The following is a 24723-nucleotide window of genomic DNA, read 5'->3' on the forward strand; positions in this document are numbered from 1 at the left end:
GTATTTGCAAATATATATATATTTTCTTATGCATGCTCGATGCATTTTCGTCCTGAGAAAAGTGTTCTCTACAGAAACTACCCGTGTGTTAAAAGAAGATTGGCTTAAAATGGCTACTGTGATGGGAACAGTGTCTTAGGGAGATGCAGCTTGGACTTGAGGTAAATTGAATACTTTACAAACTGGTTTAGAGTTTTGCTTTAATGACATTGTATGTAAAAGGGCACGTGATATTGTAATTTTGTATTCTTTATGGTTTCCTTAATTTAAAAAAATAAATGTACAGTGATGACTACTCTGAGACTGCTTTTGTCTTTTTGTGTCTTTGATGTGATTGCTGAGTTAAAAATTTTCTCCTTTATTCCTGTCATTAAAGATTCATTGTGAGAAAAGTACTGGTGGTTGGCTTGCCTTTAATTAAAAAGAGTTAAGTAATGATAAGTTCTTTAAACTTAAAAGAGCAGATAACTCTTTTACAGCTTTTCAGAGAAAGAAAAAGACCTTTTAATGCACAGGTAACTTTATTATGGTTTCACAATGTAAAATAAAATTGTTTTCCAGGAAATTTAATATAAATATAAAACAACCAAATAATAGAACGTTTATAGTTATAATTATTTACAGACTTTGTTGTTTTGAGACAGTTTCACTATGTAGTCCTGGCTATCCTGGACCTCACTATGTAGATCAGGCTGACCTTGAACTCCTAGAGATCCACCTACCTTTGTCTCCCAAGTTTTGGGATTAAAGGCATGCACTGTCACTCCAGACATTTGCAGACTTATTTTTAAAGCAAGAATTTTAAAATGAATTACTTTTTTTCTGAATCGAATCCTCCTAGGTCTTGAAACCTCCAGTGATGTTAAAAACATTTGTTCCTGCATGGAATACTAGTATTTTCTCATTAAAGTATAATTTGTTCAGGCGGGTCACAGCATAAACTTAAGTGTGGTCATTACACATTTGAAACGAATATGTTAAATAACTGTCATCTTAGAACACTGTAAGCTTTGGTTTCTATCAAATTTAGTTTCTAAAAAATATCCCACTTGGGTTTTTTTTTTGTTTTGTTTTTTGTTTTTTTTTCTCTCTCGAGACAAAGTTTCTCTGTGTAGCTTTGCGCCTTTTCCTGGAACTCACTTGGTAGCCCAGGCCGGCCTCGAACTCAGAGATCCGCCTGGCTCTGCCTCCCGAGTGCTGGGATTAAAGGCGTGCGCCACCACCGCCGGTTTTTTTCTTTTCAATGCTCCACCTTTGTCATGAAAAGAATGATACTCCTTTTGTAAGTATATCTGCTTCATAAAGACTTGGAATCCACAACAATTACATGCTACAGAGGAAGACTGATCAGTTCCAATTTCATTGTCCTCTCTGGCTAATTTTCGATGTAAAAACTCTTAAATTCTTTCATGCATACAATGTATACTTCAAGCATAATTGCTATAAATATGGAAAATACAAAGCTTTTGTTTTAGGTTCTCACAGAATAAGTACATTTTCCTTCCCTGGCAACTACATTTTGACTGGGCACAACATGGTAACCTGGTGTGCATTAGAAAAGGCAGTCTTTGGATGAGCTCCTATTTTGAAGATTTGGGGAAGGGTATTAAGTCAACAGAGTGGCACCTCTGGTCTCCTCATGGCCCCTCCACAGAGATGTAGCAAGAGAGTTGAGAGAGTGAGTTCCAAGAAGAGAAGGAAGCCTAGTAGTCATCCACTAAAAAAAAAGAAGAAGAATGATATTTTTCTTTGCTATTTATTTCCTTAACAAAAGAAAGGGTCAAAAGCCAATTAATTCTTACTTTCAATGGTAAGAATGCAGGTACTTGCTGCAGAGCCTTTATTGTTGACTGCTTTACACATATATTCTCCTCCATCTTCTGGGAAAGTTTCTGGTAAATAGAGGCAGTAAGTTTCGCCTCTTTCAATGTACTGATAATCTTCTCCGTCCTGCAGCATTTCTCCTTCAAACCACCATGTGATTTCTGGTTTGGGTTCTCCTGTTACTTTAACAGTGAATCTAACTGGCTCACTGTCTACAACTGAGGTATTTCTTAGAGGCTTTTTGAACCATGGAGCTCCTGATCTCGTTTGCTCTTCATCTTCAGTAGTGGAGCCATTAATGATGCTACCTTCTTCTTCTTCCTCATCTTCTCTTTTCTATATTAAAATAAGTGCATTTATCAAGTCATTATTTTTAGTAATAGAAGTGTGACGATAAAGCTTAGGATACTGCTCATTGCTAGAGCATTTAGCTAGCATGCATGGTGCCCTGGGTTTCATTGATTATACTACTTTCTAAACCATTCCAATGGCTTGAAAGCAATGAAGACAACTTAATTGCTTGCAAATGGGTTTAGAACACCCTCTCTGTTAATGTAGATGCATACCTTCTGCAGTGCTGCATCAATTTCTTTCTGTTCAAACTGCATTCGTAGTAGCTTCTGTTCTTCTATTCTCCGTTGTTCTTCTTCTTTTCTTGCCTTAGCCATTTGTTCAAATCTGGCTTTCATGTTCACTTTATGAGTAAAGGGAGATTCACTTTTTTTTGCAGGCTTTACATCAACATCATCTTCCTTAAAAATAAAAAATAAAAGTTGCTTGCCGAGAACTTAATTCGTTAATGTTTAGGGACAAAATAGTTAACATTTAATTTGCTTTGTGTGATACTGTAGCTGTTTAGGTATTTAGGGAAAGTGGGTTAGTAGTTGTAAAACAATTTATAATACTTTAGTTCCACTTCAAAGGCCAGCATCTTACTGGACTCCTGGCCTGTTGTGCCCAGCTCACTCAGTACTTCATGTAATAGTGCTAATAGAAAAAATGTTATTTTGCATTTTTATGTACACACACCTCTTCACAGAGTATCATATACAGTGGCAACTTTAAAATACAGGTTCTTAAGTATTCACCCTACTACATACCAAAATATCTGGGGATTTTAGAACTGAATTTATGTAAATTATATGTCAAGGAAATGGAGAAGCATCTGGCATATGTGGGAAGTGTGACTAAGGTGAGTCATCTATTTAGAGGTGAACTTTGGAAGCCAGGAAAAGAAAAAAAAGGGCAGGACTACCTATCAAAAGGTGTGGGTGTAGTGTAATGTTTGATGAGATGGTATCAAACAGACTGGTTCCAAAGGTTACCTTTTTGGTTTTGTTAACTTTTTAAACAGTTTGTGTGTGGGACTGTTTGCCTGCAGTACTGTATGTGTATGCAGTGCCTGTGGAGGCCAGAAAAGGGTGTCATTCTCTGGAACTGGAGTTACAGTTACAGATGATAGTGAGCTGTTCTGTGGGTGCCCTGAAAAGAGAGACCCAGTCCTGTGAAAGAGCAGTAGGTTCATTTTACCTCCAAGCCATTTCAGCATGTGAGACCTCCAGTTTATGTTATGCCAAGGGCTGAGGCCAGGGCTTCCTGAATACTACACATACTGCCAGCTGAGCTACATCCACAGCCATAAATTAAAGCCTTCATTGGTCTCTGAAAAAAATTAACTGTTACCATAGTACTGTGGGGAATTGTGGGAGGGGGTGGTAGTTGTAAAATATCCAACTAAAGGGAAATTGGGAAATGAGCTATAGATTAATTCTATAAGAAAATCTTAGCTCGTGGGCATGTACATGCTTTCATCAGTTTGGAAGTTTCTTGGTTTCCCAGGTCACACTTTAGTTATATTTAGGGAAATCCCAGAACATGAGATAACTTGATAGCCTACAGGTACATTATTTTTGGGCTGCTTATTTAACCTCAGATGTTGACTAGTTACCAGTGATAACTGTGATTGTGTCCTGGGGCTGGTAACGCACCTACCTAATATGCACAGGGCCCATAGTGGAAATGAGAACAGTCAAGGCCAGCCTGAGCCACATAAGATCTAGTGCTTTGATAGTGGTTTGCTTTCATTATCACAGATCTTGCCAAATATGTGAAAATACTTAAGCCAGTATATTAACTACTGTTTTAACCGAATCCTAATAGGATATATTTCCTTTCTACAATTTAGCACAAAACTTTGTGCAAGTTCATTGCTTCCTCAAAACTGCATTTAGGAAATGCGGTTTGACTAGTCAGAAGAATTGTCATTGACTTAACAGAATGTCAAACAGTTAAACATCAGTTTATCTTTCCTAGAACCTTTGGGGAGGTAGGCTGGTGTTCTGGGAAAGGAACCTACTAAGAAAGTCATATTTTAAATGGAATGAGTGTCACAGGGCACTGATAACCAGGATGTTAAAGCAACTGTTCTCTTGGGATACAGTAAGACATTAGAAGACCAAGTAAGAGGCTGAGAGTGTAGTCCATTGACAGAATGAGTGTCTAGCATGCATGAGTCCTCAAATGTGATCCTTTTCTTTATACTGCAGCTTCCTAAGGCTTCATGAAAATGGAGATGAGAAGGTGGTATCTTTTGATGCCATCTTGGGATACAGAAGACAAAAATACTATAAGGCATTTAATTGGTTAGCCAAATAGGTGATGTAAAGTGCTATAAGAGTGGATGTTTGATTCCCCCCAGCCCCACAGGGTTTCTCTGTGTAACCTTGGCTGTTCTGGAACTCCCTCTATAGACAGGTTGGCCTAGAACTCACAGAAATCCACCTGCCTAGTGCTGGGATTAAAGACATGCACCACTACCACCCACCTTGACATTGGATTCTTTAATCAAAGGTTACAATGGGTGAATTCAACCTCGAAAAGAAGTCTGGAATCCTAGTTTTGAAGACAATTAGTAACCCCCACCCCAAGACAAGTTCTCACTGGCCAGCCTGGAACTCGAACATTAAAAGCATAAATTTGCCTTTGGATGAAAGGAGTGCACCACCACTCCCCTACAAACATTGATAGTTCTCAACAGGAGAACAAGATGTGGGGGTAAGGGAGAATTGGAGGGGAAGTCCATCACTGGAAGTTAACACTTTACTTAAAGTTCTTAAAGGCCCTTAATGACCTTTAATCCAAGGTGGATAGAATAGACTTACACATCCTTCAGTAGAAACAATTGAGAACACCCTAATCTGACATCTAAGAGCCAAAAGTAGTAAAGCATCAAACATACCAGTTTTATTCTTACTGATTTTATGATGACTACCAAAAGAGCAACTGCTTGGTAGACTGGGGTTTTGTTTAAGACATGGTCTCTTAACTTACTTTGTTTTGTACAACATGGCCAGTAAATATTAGTGTTCTCCAATCATAACTAGACTATTTTGCTACTTCCCACTGTTACCCATAATTTTACAACATACACACGGTTGCATCTTACTAAGCTCAGAACCAGTGTCATGCTCCCTGTACCTTGATGAACACAATTTAATACCTCACCAGACATCATAAATCTAGCATCAGCTGTTTTCCCTGGTGATGGTGGCACAATAGTGAGGTCCTCAACAACCATCTAGAAGAAAACTTCCAAGCATGGTGGTGCATGCCTGTAATCGCAGTGCTCAGGAGATAGAAGCAGGAGAATCAAGACTTGAGGGTTTACCTGTTACCTAGCTCTTGGTCCTGCCTTTATGACTGTTTCACACTTCCTCCATCATGATCCTAGAATTCTTTAGTAGCAGTTTTTAAGATTTCTATTATAATGTCATTTTTGCTGATTACAGTTCCTGTAAGGTGAAGTGCTTTCAACAAGCCACAAAGTACTTTGAAAACTTCATAACATACTTAGTTAAGTTATGCCATTATAGAGTCCTTGGGATCTGTTTTCTAGTCCCTCAAATAAATTAGTACAATCTTTGTTAACTTCCATTGTCTCTCATTCTGGAATTTTCTTACTGCAACATTTCTTAATGTGAGAATACTTTACAAACGAGAAGATAACCTTTGACCCTAAAGGCTGAACATTATTTCCACAGGATAATAGATAAAACATTCCTTGCAGAAAGCATTTCAGAAACAAAAGCAGGTTTTGAGGATACAGCCTGCCTAGTTAAAGCATGTAGTCTGGAATGGTGTAGAGAGGCAGGACACATGGGGTAAGGAGCAAAGCATTAGTGGTCTAGAATGCTAAGGTTGAGCCATCTATGGCTTGGATCACAAGGCATTGTGGAAGGATTTTCTACATAAACCCCAAAGGAGGCCAGGTAGCATCAAAAGAGGCTAGGACAGTGCTGTAACTTCTATTAGGCTGAAATGCCTCAGACCCCTACAAACCTTGAGTATACTATGTCCATGGAATTACACAGCAATAGATGGATGGCATACTGCACAATAGGTTGTTTTTAGTCAGACCCTTGTGTGTCCCCAAAACAACTTGCCTAACTAACTGTCACCCTGCTGTGCTTATTTCTAAATTTTATTTGCTAGCATTCCACCTTTTTTTTCTCCCGTTTTCACCCTATTTATTCCTCCCTCATCCTTTTGGACTCTTAAGTGCAATTTGAGCTAACTGACCTTTTGCTATTTAGTTTCCAGATTATTACATATATACCATTAAGGAACTGTAAGTACTAAGACTTACTCAAGATCAAGGTTATAACAAATACAATAATAATGTACCTCGTGGAAGTTTTCTGCTTCTCGCTCTTTAATTTCAAGGTCAATTGCTCTTCTCTTTGCTCGTTCTTCTTCTATCTTCTTCTGTATTTCTTTTTCAGACAACTGTCCAATTTTTTCAAACTTGCTTTTTAAACTTTTAGCTTGAATAGAACCACTTCTTTTTAATTTGATTAATTCTTCGTATTCTCTACTCAATCCAAAACTTTCATTTTCTTCTTCTTCCTTCAAAAGATTAAGATATCTGTATGTTGAATATCAGCAAATTACAATAGATTCCCCTCTTAGCTGTGTGTGGGGGGAAGTATGTTCCAAGACAACCAAACAGATGCCTAGAAGCCACAGATCAAATGGAATCTTATACATACTATGTTTAAGAGTTTTATTTCTGGGTTTGGAGAGAGGGCTTAGTGGTAAAGAGCACTGGCTAGTCTTCTGGAGGATCTGGGTTCAGTACCTAATACTCACATGGAGGCTTACAACCTTTAGCTCCAGCTCCAGAAGATCTGACGCCCTCTTCTGGCCTGCTGGGACTGCTTGCATGTGGTGCCACACACACGTGCAGTCAAAACACCCATACGCATAAAATAAGTTTCAAATAAGAAAAAACTTACTTAAGAACTTCCAACCTTCCACATAAAGGAAGCCCTGTACAACTCTTTGGCAGCCAGATAGGCTCCCAAGGTGGATTTCTGAGTTCGAGGCCAGCCTGGTCTACAGAGCAAGTTCCAGGAGAGCCAAGGCTACACAAACCCTGTCTCAAAAAGCAAAACAACACACACAAAAAAAACTTTTCTTTGGCATACTTAATTGCTAGTATCAATACTATTGTGCTTTGGGCTCACAATTAAATAGAATATTGATTACAATTTTTTTAGATCTTATTTTTTTACATGTATAAATGCTTTGCCTGTATGATGTGTGTGTGTATGTGTGTGTGTGTGTGTGTGTGTGTGTGTGTGTGTGCCACATACATGCCCTGTGTAGGTCAGAATAGGGCATCAGATCCCCTAGAACTGGAGTTAACCGATGATTATGGGCCATTGACGTGGGTGCTGGGAATTAAATCTCAGTCTTTTGGAAGAACAGCTTTACTATCTTTTTGACATTGCATCAGGACACTGTTACCTCCAAGGTTCACACAGGAGAAACAGACAATTTAGTTACAATAAATCAATAACTAAAAAGATCTCAATATTTTAAGTGAGTTTTCAGTTTTGTTTCAGGCAACATTCCTAGCTACATTCTACCAGGTTGGACACACACCTATATTTGTGTGTGTGTTTGTGTGTGTGTGTGTGTGTGTGTGTGTGTATCATAACAGTATGTCAGATATCCTTATGCGGTTAATAATACATAAAGGTCACAATAGAACAATATAAGGGAAACAAGTAGATCTCTAAGTGAATATTTTTCCACCTTACCTCTCCCATTTCTTGTCTCAGTTGCTCAAATCCCTGTTTCTCCATTTCTAGTTTATGCCTCCGTTCCTCCTCTGTTCGTCGTCTTTCTTCTTCCATTTTTTGTTTTAATAATTCTTCAAAATTAATCTCCAGTTTTCCGGGCATCAAAGATTCTTGAGAAACTGTTTTATATATCTCTGGAGAATCATCATCTAATACCTATTTAAAATAAATATTTTATCATTTTTTTCAGAATTGTGCATACTAAAAAGAGTATTTCTTGTAGAAACAGATTTCTTGAATAAAAGTGTTTCATGTTGATCTAAAAATTAAGAAATCATAAGCTATTTCATAACTCAAACCAATAAACAAGGGAGTATTAACAAAAATGTAAGACTAGGGTATCTGGTGTAGAGGATGGTGACCATCTACATCTATTCTCCATTCAAATGAACAAAAAACTATTTATACAATGATGTTTTTTTAATGACATTGAGAACATTTTAATTGGATTGAAGTGAATCTCCAAATCTGGTCACTGAAATAGGACATTTTAGTTAAGTCATAGTCTTGTCTTAATGAGTTGGTTACATCTGGATCATTATGAGCTTTTACCAGAAAAACAAACAAAAAGCCTTAAGCCATAATTTTATTGTACAGAAGTTTTGCTGCCAAGATGTTTTAAAGAAATGTTTTAAAGAAATAATAGTTAATATATTTTTAGAACTGCCAGGTCCACTTATAGATACATATATTTAGCTAACCCTGTTACCATAGAAAATAGCTTAGAATACATATCCTTGCTTTACATGTGAGGAACCGACTGAAAAGTAACTTGTCCAAAGTCAACAGGAATACCAGCTAGCAAAGCCAGAAGCCAGGCTTCAGAATATTTCCAATAAGATTATAAATGATGTCATACCTGTAGAAAACTGTCATGGTGAAGCCTATTCTGTATGCTACAAGAAATTCATTAGAAATGTGAACAATTAACAGACTGGTTTTTTTCATAATTTTGTAAATTTCTATGGGTAATTAATTTGATTGTGACCTTGGGCAAGCCACTTATCTCTCTAAGCCACCCTGTGACAACTTTACAGTTCTCACAGGATTAAATGAAGCTTGGAAATACTTAGTGCTCTGTCTGTCTAACCGGGGGGGGGGGGGGGGGGGGGGGGGGAAGAGCGGGCATGCAGGTGTCAGAAAAATATTTTCAGGAGTCAGTTCTCTCTTCCTAGCATGCAACTGTTCATCAGGCATGAACTAGCATGAACTCAGATCATCAGGCTTAGTAATATCTTTATCCAGCTGAGCCATCTTCCATCCTCCTGGTCCCCAACAACAGTTTTATTATACTATCACGTCCTGAATACAAGCAATCCTCAAATTACAACTAAAACCTTTGCTTGTAAATTGTGGATGTCAGATAAATTTTACCATGAAAAATAATTTCATTCTGTTTTTCTGTCTTCTGAAAAGAAACACTTCTATATCTGATCTGAACTGTGGCCTGCCTGTAGACATGGACACGGAGTAAGACCTCTCCTGGGCTCATAGGAAAGGAAGCAAGCAAATTAGGACTTGGTCCCAGGCAAGGAATAGTGACAGTGATATGGATTACAGCAGTGAAGGTGGGAGAGTGAGTCAGGGGTTGAATCAATGGGAGTTTATAGCCACTGGAGCATGAATGAAAGGTGAAGGCACGTTTCAGGCTCCTGAGTTTCTGATTTGAGTGAATGGGCAAATTGGTTGATCAGATAGCCATTTTACAAACATTAACATGGCATGGAAAGCTTACCTTTGTGACAAATTAAGTATTAGTGTATAAGAGAGAGTGATGGGTATTTTAAAGAGTTAGATAATTAGGATTAAATGGCTTTGGTCATCTAAAATAAATGGAGTGGGATAAAACTGGCAAGAATAAAAGAGGGGGACAGCAGAGAAGGGGAATGGAAGAAGAGAAGGAACAGGAAGGAGGGAACTACATGGGAAAATTCCCTGCTTTTTCTTTTCTTGATGCTCAGATCTAGTCTAGAATACATATCTTTCCTGAGAGGGATGATAGTTCCCAACCCTTTATGCCAGACATGGAATTGATAATCAGAACCCTTTCAATACAATTGAAGGAAATGCTGACTGGTGCCTGGTGTTTAAACCTATTTGGCATTCAAATGCTTGCTACAGATTTCCAAGATGATAGGGTTTTCCTCAGAGTCTGTCTAATCATTTCATTTACACCCTCTAAAAGCTGAATCCCTAGGCTGGGATTGATAGCTTAGTCAGTAAAGTCCTCGTCTTACAAGCTTGAGGATCTGAGTTCAATCCCTGGAACACATGTAAACGAGGTGCACACCTCTAATTCCAGCACTGAGAAGGTGGAGACAGGATTCCTCAGACTGCTAACCACTCCAGTCTTAAAAGAGGACAACATTCCTGAGGATGACACCCAAGGTGGTTGTCTGGCTTTTCATAGCTTGCACAAGTGTACACATGATGCACACACATGCTGAATCCCCAAATCCTGTTGAGTTAGCGCCTTCTTACCATGCTTCTCCTTGCTTCAGCAAATGCCGCCTTCTCTTCCTCGATTCTCCTTCGGGCCTCCTCCTCTGCTTTCCTTTTTTCATCCTCTCTCCTTTGCCTTTCTATTTCTTCAAAACTCAGTTTGAGTTTTCCAGGGCGATATTCTTTAAAAACTTGTTCTGTATCTTGATTTTCATCCTCCTCATTTACCTAATAAAGAAACTATGCATTACTAAAAGTTGAGATTCATTGGAACAGAAATGGACTGCCAGTGAAAGGCATGTGGTTAGCAACTTGACAGAGTATTTTTTTTTCTTTTTTTTTTTTTTTTGGTTTTTTTTTTTTTTGTTGTTGTTGTTGTTTTTTTTTTGAGACAGGGTTTCTCTGTGTAGCTTTGCACCTCTCCTGGAACTCACTTGGTAGCCCAGGCTGGCCTCGAACTCACAGAGATCCACCTGGCTCTGCCTCCTGAGTGCTGGGATTAAAGGCGTGCGCCACCACCGCCCGGCCAGGCTAGTCTTGAATGTGTGCTCTTCCTCACCCTCCCAAGCAGCTGGAATTATAGACCTGTGCTTCTCAAATGAAATTCATAATTTGACGCATTTGACCTGAAAATGTCCTACAACCATACCCTTAAATATACTGCTTAATTTACACATGAAGAGAAACCAGATGCATTGAGTAATATCTGCTGTGGGATGTTCTGTATGGCAAATGTGTTGCTGATTAGTCAATAAATAAAACACTGATTGGCCATTGGCTAGGCAGGAAGTGTAGGCGGGACAAGGAGGAGAATAAAGCTGGGAAGTGGAAGGCTGAGTCAGAGAGACACTGCCAGCCGCCACAATGACAAACAGCATGTGAAGATGCCGGTAAGCCAGGAGCCATGTGGCAAGGTATAGATTAATGGAAATGGATTAATTTAAGCTGTAAGAACAGTTAGCAAAAAGCCTGCCACAGCCATACAGTTTGCAAGCAATATAAGTCTCTGTGTTTACTTGGTCGGGTCTGAGGCTGTGGGAATGGCAGGTGATAGAGATTTGTCCTGACTGTGGGCCAGGCAGGAAAACTCTAGCTACAAATATCTGTATATTAATATAGTATACAGTATTAAAGTAAATATTTGAAGCATGTTGGACAAAATTCCCCAAAGTTAAACCTCAAAGAAAATACAGATACGTTATAGGTGTATATATTGTATATGAATATATCTATGGTTTCAAAGCCATGCCTGGGATTTGAATAGTGTCAGTGCTAGAGCACCTGTTTACCGTGCACTAGGCCCTGGATCCAAGCCATATACTTGGAAAAATAAGACAATGCAATGAACTTTCCCCATGTGGAGAGAGCTGCAGTCAGCCTCCTGCGAAGCTTCCCGCTGAAGGGCACAGCTAGTGCATATATACACTTGCCATGTGCCTCCTGGCTTCCTCAAAGGCACGCCTCTCTTCTTCTAAGCGCCTTCTCGCTTCTTCTTCAGCTTGCTTCTTGCGATTTTCTTGTCTTTGTCGCTCCAGTTCTTCAAAAGTTAATTTCAATTTTCCAGGAAAATGTGGTTCTTTGTTGGCCTCAGTTTCATCATCCTATGAAAACAATCTTGTTACCCAAAAGGACAACTGCTATTAACTAAATGTTGGATTTGTTCTTATAAAAAAATTACCATGACTAATGAAAGACACTTTGCTTCCTTGAGAGATCGGCACTCTTCTTCATATCTTCTTTTATCTTCTTCATAATTAAGCCTCTCATTCCCTTGTTCTTTCTCCAGGTCCTCAGGATTCTTTATTTTTCCAGATTTTTTGTATGATTTTGCAGGCACCACTGTTATAAGCAGTGAGTCATCACCTTCCTATATATAAGATAAACAATTAGCATCCATTTTCTTAATAAAAATGTAGGTGGTAGGGTACTTCACCTCCATAATTGGTGACTTACATTGCTGTCAAGGCTATGAAGGATAAAAAAAAAAAACTTATTTTTAAACTAGTTACTCTTAAATACATCTTTCTCTGAACTCACTGTGCATTAATGAAGTTTACTGAGATCCGTTGATGGCAGTTTCAAGAAACATTCTGTGTTTTGGAAGACTGTAGTAACATTGCCTGATTTTAGACAATCTGTACATTAATTGCACAAAAGGTAATGTGCATGTGAGCATACTTCAAACCAATTTGATGGTGGATAGTTTGGGCTTAAACATATAGCCAAGATTTCTCCACAATCTGCTTCTCTATCCAAGTGTCTCAGTACTTAATAAAGTAGTATTCAATGAGAAAAGCCATTGAATATTCACCCAAGTGATGTACTAAAATAGTATAGATAAAGCTATAAAGGCTTTATCCTATTAAAGTTTAAGACAAAATCTGTTGGTTTATTTGTTTGGAGACAGGTTTCTCTGTGTAGCCCTGGCTGTCCTGGAACTCACTCTGTAGACCAGGCTGACCTCTAACTCAGAGATCCACTTGCCTCTGCCTCCTGAGTGCTAGAATGAGCTATGCACCACTACACCTAGCTAAAATGCATTATCTTAAAATTGATTTTAATTGTTTCTACTACAAATTTATCATTACCTCAAACTTTTTTCAAAAATAAAAATTATAAACTGTAACACATGCTCCTAAAGTAAATTTTTTTTCCAATTTTTGTAGTATAATTTTAGGCACACCATCAAATTGGTTGGTGGGATTTTAACCTTGCTACTTAATTGGTGTATGTTTTTGTGGTTATTGGACATTCCTTCATGAGATACACACTACCCTCTCCACTGGTATGTGAAAACCAGAACTCGAGCTCTTAGGGACTCTGAGGAAAGAAGACAAATGATGAATTGGAAACTGCCTTTTAAAAGTTTCAGCTTTCAACAGCCTCAGATGTTAGTTCAGGAAACATAGCCTCATGGGCCCTGTCCTCAAGACCCAACTGTGCAGGCAGAAGCATACGTTCTTTAAACACATTACAGTGTTTGAAAGTGCCAAAGTATGCTCTTGCCTTTACAGAACATTCTTGACTTTTGTTATTGTGAGATTTATAATCAATAGTGAAATAAAAGCCCCTGCATGTCCTTCTTGGATTACAAGATAATTTGTGAATCACGTAATTTTCAGTGAATGTTTCATTAAAGGAAACGTCTGTTACCTCTGATGCAGATTCGGTTCCCGTATTGTTTATGTCCTCAATCTATTGAATGAGAATTTCATATCGTTACATTACATTGAATTTTCTGCTTGGTGCTTTTAAACATACAACTGAAAAGTAATTTAGCCATGTCTTCTGGTAAAATTTCAACTTTTGACTGTGAGCTTACAAGGAACAATTTTTAATTTAGTAGCAATTTAAACTTAGATACACCAAAATGCCCCTCCATTCTCTGCCCCTGCAATAGCAGAAGGAAAAATCTATCATAAGCAATCAAATGGTTGTGACCCTATTTCTTATCAAAAAATGTCTGGCAAAAATGTAACTGATACAATAATAAAGTGTGGTAAAAATATCAGCTAGATTGGAAGAGAGAATAGTTCTGGTACATATTTTGGCCACATCAAATTGGGAAAAGGCCATCATCTAACGTTAGAGCACATTTCTCTGAAGAAACATCATTAGGTTAGCTTGGTAGGCAGGCTGATATCTTAGCCAACTGCTGAAAGAAAGAAAATGGGTGATTTTAAGGATGCAGTGCTTGAAATTTCAGGAAAAGGACACAAACAACAGACAAGAAGGATTACAAAGGCCGGCAGGGTCTACAGAGTAAGTTCCAGGACAGTCAGGACCACACAGACAAACCCAGCTTGAAAAACAAACAAAGCAAAAACGAACTGTCTTAGAGTGAACACTTAGCCAGGATGATCTCTGTAAGTTTGAAATCAGCCTCATCTATGTATAAAGTTCCAGGCCAGCCAGGGCCATACCATGTCTCAAATAAAAATAAAATTTAAAGTAACTTATATTTTAATAATGAATAGTTTTATCAGAATAATTTTATACTACAAAATTTAATTTTTGAGAATAATTTGTTTTATTACAGAATTACTCATTAAACTGACTTGCCGTATAAATGGAATAGATTTTTTCAATGATGTATCATACTAAGTAAAATTTAATGACTCTCTAATAAGATAATTACAGAATAAGTTGTTTTCCAATGAATAATCAAAGTAATTCCTCAATAAAAAGTTCCATGAAATGTGAGAAGCCAGACCCTGAGAATGCAGGAAAGAGAAACAATTCATTAACCCAGGCTTCTATCCCTAGACCTCTCCCAGGGCCTCTTGTCTCGGCTAAAGTGGACAGAACACTTACAGGGCTTTCACATTTTGTCTGCTTAGATTTCTGTTGTCATTGTTTTATCTTTGTTTACTTTAAACCACTACAAAGCAACAAAAGATAGAATCATATATTTTTTCAACCAACATGGACAATGATGAATTTCTTTCAGGGGGCTATGCTACTAGTACAGTCCAGGGGAATGGATGTCCAGAATTCAGTTAGTGTTGGCTTTCATAAGTTAACAGTAAAAAACTGTTTCTAAACTTTTGTTTGTTTGTTTTATAGAAAGCAAATTTGTTTCATCCCCAGATTTCTTTCCTTGCCTCTTTTTAAGATCCTATTTCCCACCAATATCTGTCCCTAAATGAATGGACTTTAATTTTGTCCATCAGGGTATCTTCAGTTAACCAGATAATGCACCCTCAGGATTTTCCCACACATTTTTTTTATTTTGGTATTTAATACACAGGGTATATTCCTTTTTAATTCTTTGTAAGATCCTACAATCTTAAAGTGGTAATATCTTGGTGATCACTTTAACCATTCCCATCTCAGGAACCCTCTTGCATAGTGATTTGTACAAGTAAACTGTAAACAAACATTACACTACACTGCATTAAGTCATGTTAACTTTGAGTGGAAACTGTACTTATGTTTTAAAATTACACGTTACACATTTATAAGAAGAAGTTACTATTACTGCATTGCTGTTGTATCCTCGGTTTATAGGGCTAACACATCATTAGCCAGGGTTCTATGGCTCCCTCCACACAGCAAGTGTTTGGTGGAAAGACACAGACTTTTTTCATGATCATGTTTATTTATCTTTTGAGCATCCAGTCTTTACTCTAGTCAAGCTCACTCATAGGTCTTTTTGAGAAACCACTGCCTACCATTCTATTCTTGGGTTTCAAATAGGTCAGTAAGCACAGAAAATACCAGTGCTTTGGAAGTATAGAAGAGTGAAAGAAGACTAATTCTACATACATACACAGTATATTGTGCAAGATGCCATGTTTTATACACTTTAGTCTTACTCATTTACTTTAAAATTTTAACATAACTATATTCCTAAATCATATATCTACAAACATATATTTGTAGTAATTATGTATGGCAATAATTAAAAATTCAATAGTTCTCATTTTATAATTCTATTTCTTTAATGAAGTTTCAATACAAAATGAAAGCTTGTCTTTAATGACCAGGAGAGGCAACACTGAAGTACACAGCATCCTTTCTTCAGATAAGGGTACCATAAAGTATAGGAAAGTTCTCATCCTTCTTAACATTTAATCTGGCATATATCATCATTTGCTACCAAGTAAGTAGTTGTTTGTGTCACAGAAGAAGTTATTTGCAAAACTGAAGTTAATAGATTTCTTGGGCATGTAAGTATAGGGTATACTCTCTTTTCATTAGCACTTTCTTCTCCAGAAAGGTGGTGGACGCTCAAAGGAGCACAGCGTCCTGATTTAAGGCACTTAGAATATTGCTGTAAGGGGCTGGGGAGGCAGCTCACTGGTTAAGGACACCTCTGCTCTTGCAGACAACCTGGGTTTGGTTCCTAGCACATATCATGATGATGGCTCAGAACTGTCTCTAACTTCAGGTCCAAGGGATCCAGTGCCCTCTTCTGGCCTCTGTGGGCACTGCATGCACATGGTGCACAGACACATGTGCAAGGGAAACTCTTACACATAAAATAAACATAATCTTTTACTAAAATCTGTTTTATAAAGGGTAGCAATTATAAATATTGCCATTAGAAAGCCATAATTGTGCTTTGTGATTATGAATAGTTTATGTGTGAAAATGTCTTATATCATTGTAAAATTCTCAACGATACCAAGAAAAGTTAGGAATATAGTCAGTTTAAGGAATGTAGAAACAATTGGTAAGATCATTTATAACAAAAGCCATATCATCATCCTCCTAAGGTAGGCAAATTCTGCCTATACTACTGGGCATCTGATATTGAATATTTTCCCTTATAATGTTTTTAGGCTAGCCACTATTAATAAGCTTATATTGTGTTAAATATCTTAATTAGGCAACATCCCAATTAGTTCTGATTTGTTCTGTTAGGTCCAGAAACAAACACCAATGTAGCATTTAGCATCTACCTGCTCAGCTCTTTTTGCTAATTCACGCTGTATTTTCCTCTTTTCCAACAGATCCTGCTCAAGTCTGCGTTTTCTTTCCTCTTCCATTCTCTTCCTTTGTTCTTCCTGTCTGTGTTTCTCCATTTCATCAAATTTACCTTTAACTGTCCCTAAGAATACACAAAACATATTGTCTATTTTGCTATGTTTCTTTCTCTTGCACTCCCTTTTATGTTTATCCCTCAAGGTTCTTACCTGTTAGCTTTGGGACATAAGCCTTTTCTATTTTAGCAGAAATCTCTTCCTCATCATCAGAAGCAAGCATTTCTTTAATCTAGGTGGTTAAATAAATTTATTTTAATGAATAATTTTATAATAATAAATATTTTAATAAATAATATTTTAATAAATAAATGTAATAGTCAAATAATAAATAAATTAATATGAACACATGTCCCAACATCAGACTAGATTATATTAGAATAGCCGCCCAGCTGCAGGAGAACCCACTAGGATATCTAATGGATTCCTGAAACACAGATAAGTCTGAGCCCTGTGCATGCTGTTTTTTCTTGTATTAAATCATAATATATTCAAATAAGAAAAATAATTTTTCATAGGTCTTATAGTTTAGGTGAACTTTAACTTATACATTAGGTACAGTAAGAAAATAAGAACAAGTAATTATAAAAGAGAATAATTATAAAAACGTATTGTAATGAAATTTATTTAAAGCTCTTGTTTTCGTCTAGACACTTCAATTTACTATTTTAGACCATGGTTGATTGCAGGCAATGAAAGCAGTGGGGGGACTGCAGAGAGGGGCTGATGCACACAGTAGGGAGACTGCAGAGAGGAGCTGATGCACACAGTAGGGAGACTGTAGAGAGAGGCTGATGCACACAGTAGGGAGACTGCAGAGAAGGGGCTGACGCACACAGTGGGGAGACTGCAGAGAAGGGGCTGATGCACACAGTGGGGAGACTGCAGAGAAGGGGCTGATGCACACAGTGTGGAGACTGCAGAGAAGGGGCTGATGCACACAGTGGGAGACTGCAGAGAAGGGGCTGACGCACACAGTGGGGAGACTGTAGAGAGAGAAGGGGCTGATGCACACAGTGGGGAGACTGCAGAGAAGGGGCTGATGCACACAGTGGGGAGACTGCAGAGAGGGGGCTGATGCACACAGTGTGGAGACTGCAGAGAAGGGGCTGATGCACACAGTAGGAGACTGCAGAGAAGGGGCTGATGCACACAGTGGGAGACTGCAGAGAAGGGGCTGATGCACACAGTGGGGAGACTGTAGAGAAGAGGCTGATGCACACAGTGGGGAGACTGTAGAGAAGGGGCTGATGCACACAGTGGGAGACTGCAGAGAAGGGGCTGACGCACACAGTGGGGAGACTGTAGAGAGAGAAGGGGCTGATGCACACAGTGGGAGACTGCAGAGAAGGGGCTGATGCACACAGTGGGGAGACTGTAGAGAAGAGGCGGATGCACACAGTGGGAGACTGCAGAGAAGGGGCTGATGCACACAGTGGGGAGACTGTAGAGAAGGGGCGGATGCCCACAGTGGGAGACTGCATAGAGGGGGCTGATGCACACAGTGGGAGACTGTAGAGAGAGAAGGGGCTGATGCACACAGTGGGAGACTGCAGAGAGGGGGCTGACGCACACAGTAGGGAGACTGCAGAGAAGGGGCTGATACACACACAGTTTAAATTAGGTTAAAATATAGACAAGCATTTCTATTATAGTTTATATGAAATGTTAGTGTCGATAATGCATTAAAATGAAGAAAATGTTTCACAAAAACAAAATAAAATAAAATGACCTCCTGCTTTCTCCTGTTCCATTCTCTCTCTCTAATATATTGTTCTTTTCTTCTTTGCTTTTCGTCTCTAGACCGCCTCTGATTTCTCTCTTCCCTGGCCTTCTGCATGGCTTCAAACTTATCCTTTACATCACCCTTGCCCAGCTTTGGCACATAGGATTTGGGGACAGGTTTAGATGAAGAAAGCAGAATCTTCGTTAGATGAAAATAAAGAGAAGGAAGTTTAAAAAGAAATTAGGCAGAGATAAGAGTAAGACACATTAAAATAATTATCAAAGCAAACAGAAACAAGTTCAAACCTTTATTTGGATCACCACAGCCTGATTTAGATGTTCTCTAAAACTTCAGTTAATTTGAAGTTACAGTAAACATAAGAACAGAAGTTTTGTTACATCAAAACTTCTTTGGAAACAAAACCCAGTTAGAGGTAGCATTCTACTGAGGCTGATGGCCAGTAAAATATAAAAATTAAATACTCAACTCTAAAAACTACCTGTATTTTATTTTCCCACCCTATTGTTAAAGATTCGGATTGAGGATTCACATCACTCACTCACAAATTAACAAGGTCAATCTCAGTAAAGTATATGAATTCGGAAACAAAATATAAGATTGGGCTTTCAAGGTAAAGCCCACGTTACAAATAGCATTATTGCTGTTATATTAGATAAGATAGTCAAAGCTGAAGGCCAGTTTAACCCCGCAAGAGGTGAGTCATGTTTCATGCGATGCTGCCCATGTATAACTTCCTAAAACCTCACTAAAGTGTGCAGTGCACCAACTGAGTAGAATAGGCTCTAAAAGGAAAACCCTAGAAGGGAAATCTGAGACTAGAACAATGGCTTCTCCTCATCTAAAACTAGGAATGTAGATTCTTCTCATCTTTTTCAGAAGTTAGTTTCTGAGTGTCAGAATGCCAAACTCTCCTAACGACAAGGACAAGCAGCTTGCTGATCGGTGACAGATCTGGTTCATGCTTATCTACTGTGTGTCACTGGCCCATTCAGGTTTCTTAGCTTGTCACTTTTGAGTGTCAGCATTGGGGATCTCTCAATTCTCAGTCACTATAGCCAAGAAGCTGAAAAGGGGTGAAGTTAAGAGGACTTTTACTGCAGCTGTTTGAAGATGCTGAGAGTCCTCCTTTTCAGAGTGAATTATCACCTCCAAAGGTCCCAGCCTCAGAAAAACCATATTTAAGGTGTCATTTCTAAGACCAATGTATTTAAAATTCTATGTAATATACTAGCCCTTATCAATCGATTCACTGCCTTCCAGAAGTTCAATATGCATGCTTCTCAGAATCCAGACTAAAGTACTGACCCAAAACAGTGTATGAACTGAACTTTCTCTCATTGTACATCCTGATGTTACCAATTACAAACACCTAAATATGACCCTTCCCACAATCCTCCAGTCAACTATGCATTGTTGATCTCTTCCTCCCTTCCCTTCCAAGTCTTTTCCTGCCTCCTCCTCCTCCATGTACACACACACACACACACACACACACACACACACACACACACAGCTTTTGAGATTTACTTACCTCTGCCTTTTGTGAAACGTCATTCATGTTTGCTCTATGTGGTTTGGGGCTGAAGCTTTGTATATATTTGTACCTGTAAAATAACAATAACAACATTACTGGGTGTGGTAGCACACACACCTTTTTCTTTTTAATTTATTGATCTTTATTTTGTGTGCTTTGATGTTTTGCCTACATGTGTGTCTGTGTGAGGGTATCAGATCTTGGAGTTACAGACAGTTGTGAGCTGCCATATGGGTGTTGGGAATTGAATCCAGATCCTCTGGAAGTGCTCTTAACCATTAAGCATCTCTCCAGCCCCAGCAATAAACACCTTTAATCCCAGTACTTGGGAGGCAGAGACAGGCAGATCTCTTGGAGTTAAGGCCAACCAGGTCTACATAAAGAGCCCCAGGTCAGCCAAGGCTACAAAGTGAGACCTTGTCTCAAACAAACAAAAAAACCAAGTTAATATTGTAGAAGAATTTCAATAACCTTCCCTTTGATATATTGCATATTTTATCAATATAAATTTATAAACATAGAATTTATATACTTATATAGAAATATATAATTTTTAAATTATAAATTTCCCTTCAGAAGTTCAAATAAGTAATTAGTTGTAATAATCTTCAGCTCCTTTAAGATTTGTGGTACAGAGAAGGCCTTTAGAAGGCCCAAGAAAGTATATAGCCGAGAGGAGCTTGATAAGCCTGCAAAAGCACTTGAAAAGTGTGTACTATGTATTTACTCAGTAGATGAGGCTATAAGCACCAGAGAGATGGAGGTTGCTTGGCCACATTTTCTTTAAATCCATCCTTTTATTTCCTGTAATTTGACTCTTAAAATATGAACACACTTTGATTGTAATATAGCCTCTAAAATTGTCCCTTTCAAGCTGCTGGTGGCATACACCTTTAATCCCACTGAGTAATAATGGCCCATTATATAATTGTCCATTTACCCAATGAAAAATATTTTGGCTATGTCTGTTTTGGTAATTGTAAATAAAACTGATATTAAACATCCACGCGCAGGCTTTTACATGAACAAAACTTTTAAAATCCCTCAGAATAAATACCAAGTCATGATTGCTGGATGGCATAGTAAGAATGTGTCTATCATAGTCAAATGGCAAACTGACTTTCAAAGTGGTGCAAGTTGCTGCATTCTCACGAGCAATGTAGGAGAATCTGGTGGTTCTCCCTCTGCCCCTTGATGCCAGTGTCTGGTTATTGTCATACTGAAGGCTATCTCATCTTAATTTGCGTTTCTCTGATAACATGATACATTTTCCATATGCCCACTTTCCATGGGCCTATCTTCTTTACTGAGATGTCTGTAGTCTTTGCTGATTTGCAGGAGGGTTTTTCTGTTTGTTTGTTTTGTGTTTGAGACAAGGTCTCACTACGTAGCTAAGGCTGGCCTGGAACTTTCAATCTCCTCTAGTCTACCTCCTGAATGCTGGGATTATAGGCATGGCCACTATACCCATAACATGATAATCACCATTCAATGACAGCATAGAAATTAGGGTCCCATTTATTACACTAGTACTTGTTAAGCATCTACCCTATGCTGGGCTTCCTCTAGGAGATGCTGAGGAATGGAACCTTGAGTAGACAGACACTGTTCCCATCCTCTGTTCTTAACAAATGCCTTGAACCAGGTTTGCAAGTAGTCTACTTTTTATCTGAACAGTTTCATAAGGTTCCAACCCAGCTCTGCTAGGACGAGAAGGCAGTGTAGTTAGACACCTAGTGACCTGCATTCTGCATTTATGTTCTGCATTGCTCTGCCTTCCGTTCCTGGCACACTCTGTGCTCCCTGCCCAGGTTACAGGGAATCAGGTGCTTTCTGGAGGCATCTTCCAACTACAATGAAAATAAATCCCATCGTGGAAATCTTCACAACACTCATGCAAAAACTGACAATTCTGAAGGATTGGTAGGAGTTGGGGGCACATGTAAGTGTGAGTGCTTGTGTGTGCATGTGCCTGTGTATGCACATGCATGCATATCTGTGTTTAGAGGTAGAGACAGTCTCTTAATGAACTGTCTGTTGTTGAATTCTGGCCAGCCAGTGAACTCCAGGGACCCACCAGCTCCCTGCTAGGGCTGCGGGTATTGTGCGTACTGCACTCATCTTTTTATGTGAGAGCTAGGGATCCAAACTCAGACCTCCAGGTGTGTGCAGCAGCTGCTTGGCTGGCTGAGCTGTCTCTACAGCCCTCAGCTTCCATCCTCATTACAAACTATCTGTACAGCAGGTTTTAAGCAGTCTTTTGGGCCCTCTTCTCAAATTACGAGCATCACGCATTGCATTAACCACATACAACTTTGGTACAACATTCACATGTCAATAGTGAGGTAGCTGTGACAATCTGACTCATTTGCCATCTTCTTCTCCGCTTCTGTACATTACAGCCAATGTCATGAGGAGGAACTTGCTTTCTTTTGCAGAGGAGCTGCTTCTTAATCCAACATAACCATGCTTATCAGAATTATTCATATACATCCTATAAATTGATAGTACTCATTTCGCAGTTTATTTTCCTCCAGAATCTCTGCCACTATTCTCATACTATCAATTCCTTTTCAGTTGGTGCCGAGATGCCATGAAAATATAGTCACCTCACTGCTACAGGGCTCCTGTTCTAATATAGCTTCTGTAAAATGGTTAACTAATAGGAAGTCCAATATAACAATTGCAAGTATACATTCTTGGTAGTAGAGTTTAGAAGTTCCACAGTAATGCTTAGCAATGGTTCTTCTGATCTGTCTCTAGAGTCAGATTCTGTGTCCAGGTTCTCATTGCAGTCCTTTCTCTGTGCTCCTTATCTCTGGTCGTTCCCTGAGGGTAATGGCAGCACAGTGCCCTACAGGCCAGAATGAAGAGTCCTCAGCTGGCTAAGCCTCTTGCAGGTTACCACAGACTCCAGGTTTTCCTTCCTCCATCCTGAAAACTACATTCCGTAACCGATACCTAACTCCAAGACCTTTTGAAAGTCATTTCTTTACAAATGACATACTTTCCAAAATTAAATAACAAAATTGATATTCTGTATGTTACCCTTAAACATGGTTTCTCCTTCTTTAGTATAAGATTTTTAAATCTGCTTAGGTTTCTAGGTATATCTGACAAGTTTTAAATATATAATGTTAAACATCTTATACACTATAAGCCTATATTTTTTACCTTTATATTTGAAAATTTTTCTGCATATAAAATTAGAAACCTCTGATATGAATCCTCACAGATCCATACCCAGGTTCCAACAGGGGTCAACTTGTCTTAACCCAAACAATCTGTTTTGTGTATCTTGTATAATGTGTATTTCAGCATAGCATATTCTTCAGATGCCTCTACTTTATACACACTTTCCATCTTATCCAGTTACCACAGCACATGCTCACATGATGTGTGCAGGACACCCTCCTATCCAATCATGTCCCTGCCAGGGAAAAGACTAAGTTAACCACTCAAAACAGGTGGTAAGGTCCATTTGATGATGTTATAAAATAAGCAATGAAAAGGTCCTTTTTTAAAAAAAAGACAAAAATACAGGGTCTCGCTACATTGCCCTGGCTCTGCTGGAACTCATCACGTAGACTAGGCTGGTCTTAAACTCATGGAGATTCACCTGCCTCTGCCTCCTGAATGCTAGGATTAAAGAGTATGCCACCACACCCAGCACAAATATAAGGGTGTGTGTGTGTGTGTGTGTGTGTGTGTGTGTGTGTGTGTGTGTGTGTTTCAAGACAGGGTTTCTCTGTGTAGTTTTGGAGCCTGTCCCGGATCTCACTCTGTAGACCAGGCTGACCTTGAACTCAGAGATCTACCTGCCTCTGCCTCCTGAGTGCTCGGATTAAAGGCGTGCACCACCACCACCACCACCACCACCACCCGGCTTAAATATAAGGATTTAAAACAAAACAAACACAAACAAGCAGTCAGGAAAGACTGAGAGCTTCTGTGCTAAGAAGAAGGATGGAAACAATGTGTGTGCTGTGTGCTAAGTGATAAAAACAAACCATGTGATGTGTGTGCTGTGTACCAAGAGGCTCCCATTTTATAGTTTTAAAGCTGATGAATTTGACAGAACCAAGAAATGAGGAAATTGCCTAAGGTGGAGGCTCGTGAGAGGACTCAGGGGTAATGGCCACCTGAGTTCCAGTACTGGAACCCACATAAGGTGGGAAGAGCTTGGATACCAGGAAGTTGTCCTCTGACCTGTACCCACACACTATAGCATGCCCCACTCCCACTGACAAGGACTGTTTTGTTTTTAAAGACATAGTGATTTTTAAAAGATAAAATAGATAAGCATGGGTGCTGGAGAGATGGCTCAGCAGTTAACAGCACTGTCTGCTCCTGCAGAGGACCTGGATTCAGTTCCCAGCACCTATATTGCTGCCTTGAACTATCTGTTAACTCCAGTTCCAGAGAATCCAACACCCTCTTCTGGTTTCTGCAGACACCAGGCATGTACATGGTGCACAGACATACATGTAGGCAAAACACTCATACACATAAAATAAAATAAATAAATCTTTAAAAAATTAA

The 24723-nt window shown here is 38.8% G+C and overlaps 2 protein-coding genes across 16 annotated transcripts in view; one reads left to right on the forward strand and one right to left on the reverse strand.

The window, feature by feature from the left end:
* The window catches only part of Fubp1 (far upstream element binding protein 1), a 29442-nt gene extending 29147 nt beyond the window's left edge, over positions 1 to 295 (forward strand). For all 12 annotated transcript variants that reach the window (XM_059266443.1, XM_059266440.1, XM_059266445.1 and 9 more), the window contains one exon: positions 75 to 295. The gene's annotated coding sequence lies outside the window, so the exon portion shown is untranslated. The remainder of the gene's footprint in view (positions 1 to 74) is intronic.
* An 896-nt stretch (positions 296 to 1191) lies between these two features.
* Positions 1192 to 24723, reverse strand: part of Nexn (nexilin F-actin binding protein) — a 30436-nt gene continuing 6904 nt past the window's right edge. For 2 of the 4 annotated variants that reach the window (XM_059266460.1, XM_059266461.1), the window contains exons 2-11: positions 20179 to 20251; positions 18633 to 18824; positions 17054 to 17132; positions 16820 to 16968; positions 10452 to 10640; positions 7929 to 8126; positions 6508 to 6729; positions 2391 to 2576; positions 1803 to 2160; positions 1192 to 1717 (exon numbers count right to left, since the gene is read on the reverse strand). In XM_059266460.1, coding sequence (XP_059122443.1) covers positions 1704 to 1717; positions 1803 to 2160; positions 2391 to 2576; positions 6508 to 6729; positions 7929 to 8126; positions 10452 to 10640; positions 16820 to 16968; positions 17054 to 17132; positions 18633 to 18824; positions 20179 to 20205 — 1614 coding nt within the window. In that variant the 5' untranslated portion in view covers positions 20206 to 20251 and the 3' untranslated portion in view covers positions 1192 to 1703. Of the gene's footprint in view, positions 2161 to 2390; positions 2577 to 6507; positions 6730 to 7928; positions 8127 to 10451; positions 10641 to 11842; positions 12014 to 12090; positions 12280 to 13565; positions 13608 to 16819; positions 16969 to 17053; positions 17133 to 18632; positions 18825 to 20178; positions 20252 to 24723 lie in introns of all 4 variants that reach the window. The other 2 variants (XM_059266463.1, XM_059266462.1) reach the window with 2 other exon arrangements.

Source organism: Peromyscus eremicus, chromosome 6, assembly GCF_949786415.1.
Source record: "Peromyscus eremicus chromosome 6, PerEre_H2_v1, whole genome shotgun sequence".
NCBI lineage: Eukaryota > Metazoa > Chordata > Mammalia > Rodentia > Cricetidae > Peromyscus > Peromyscus eremicus.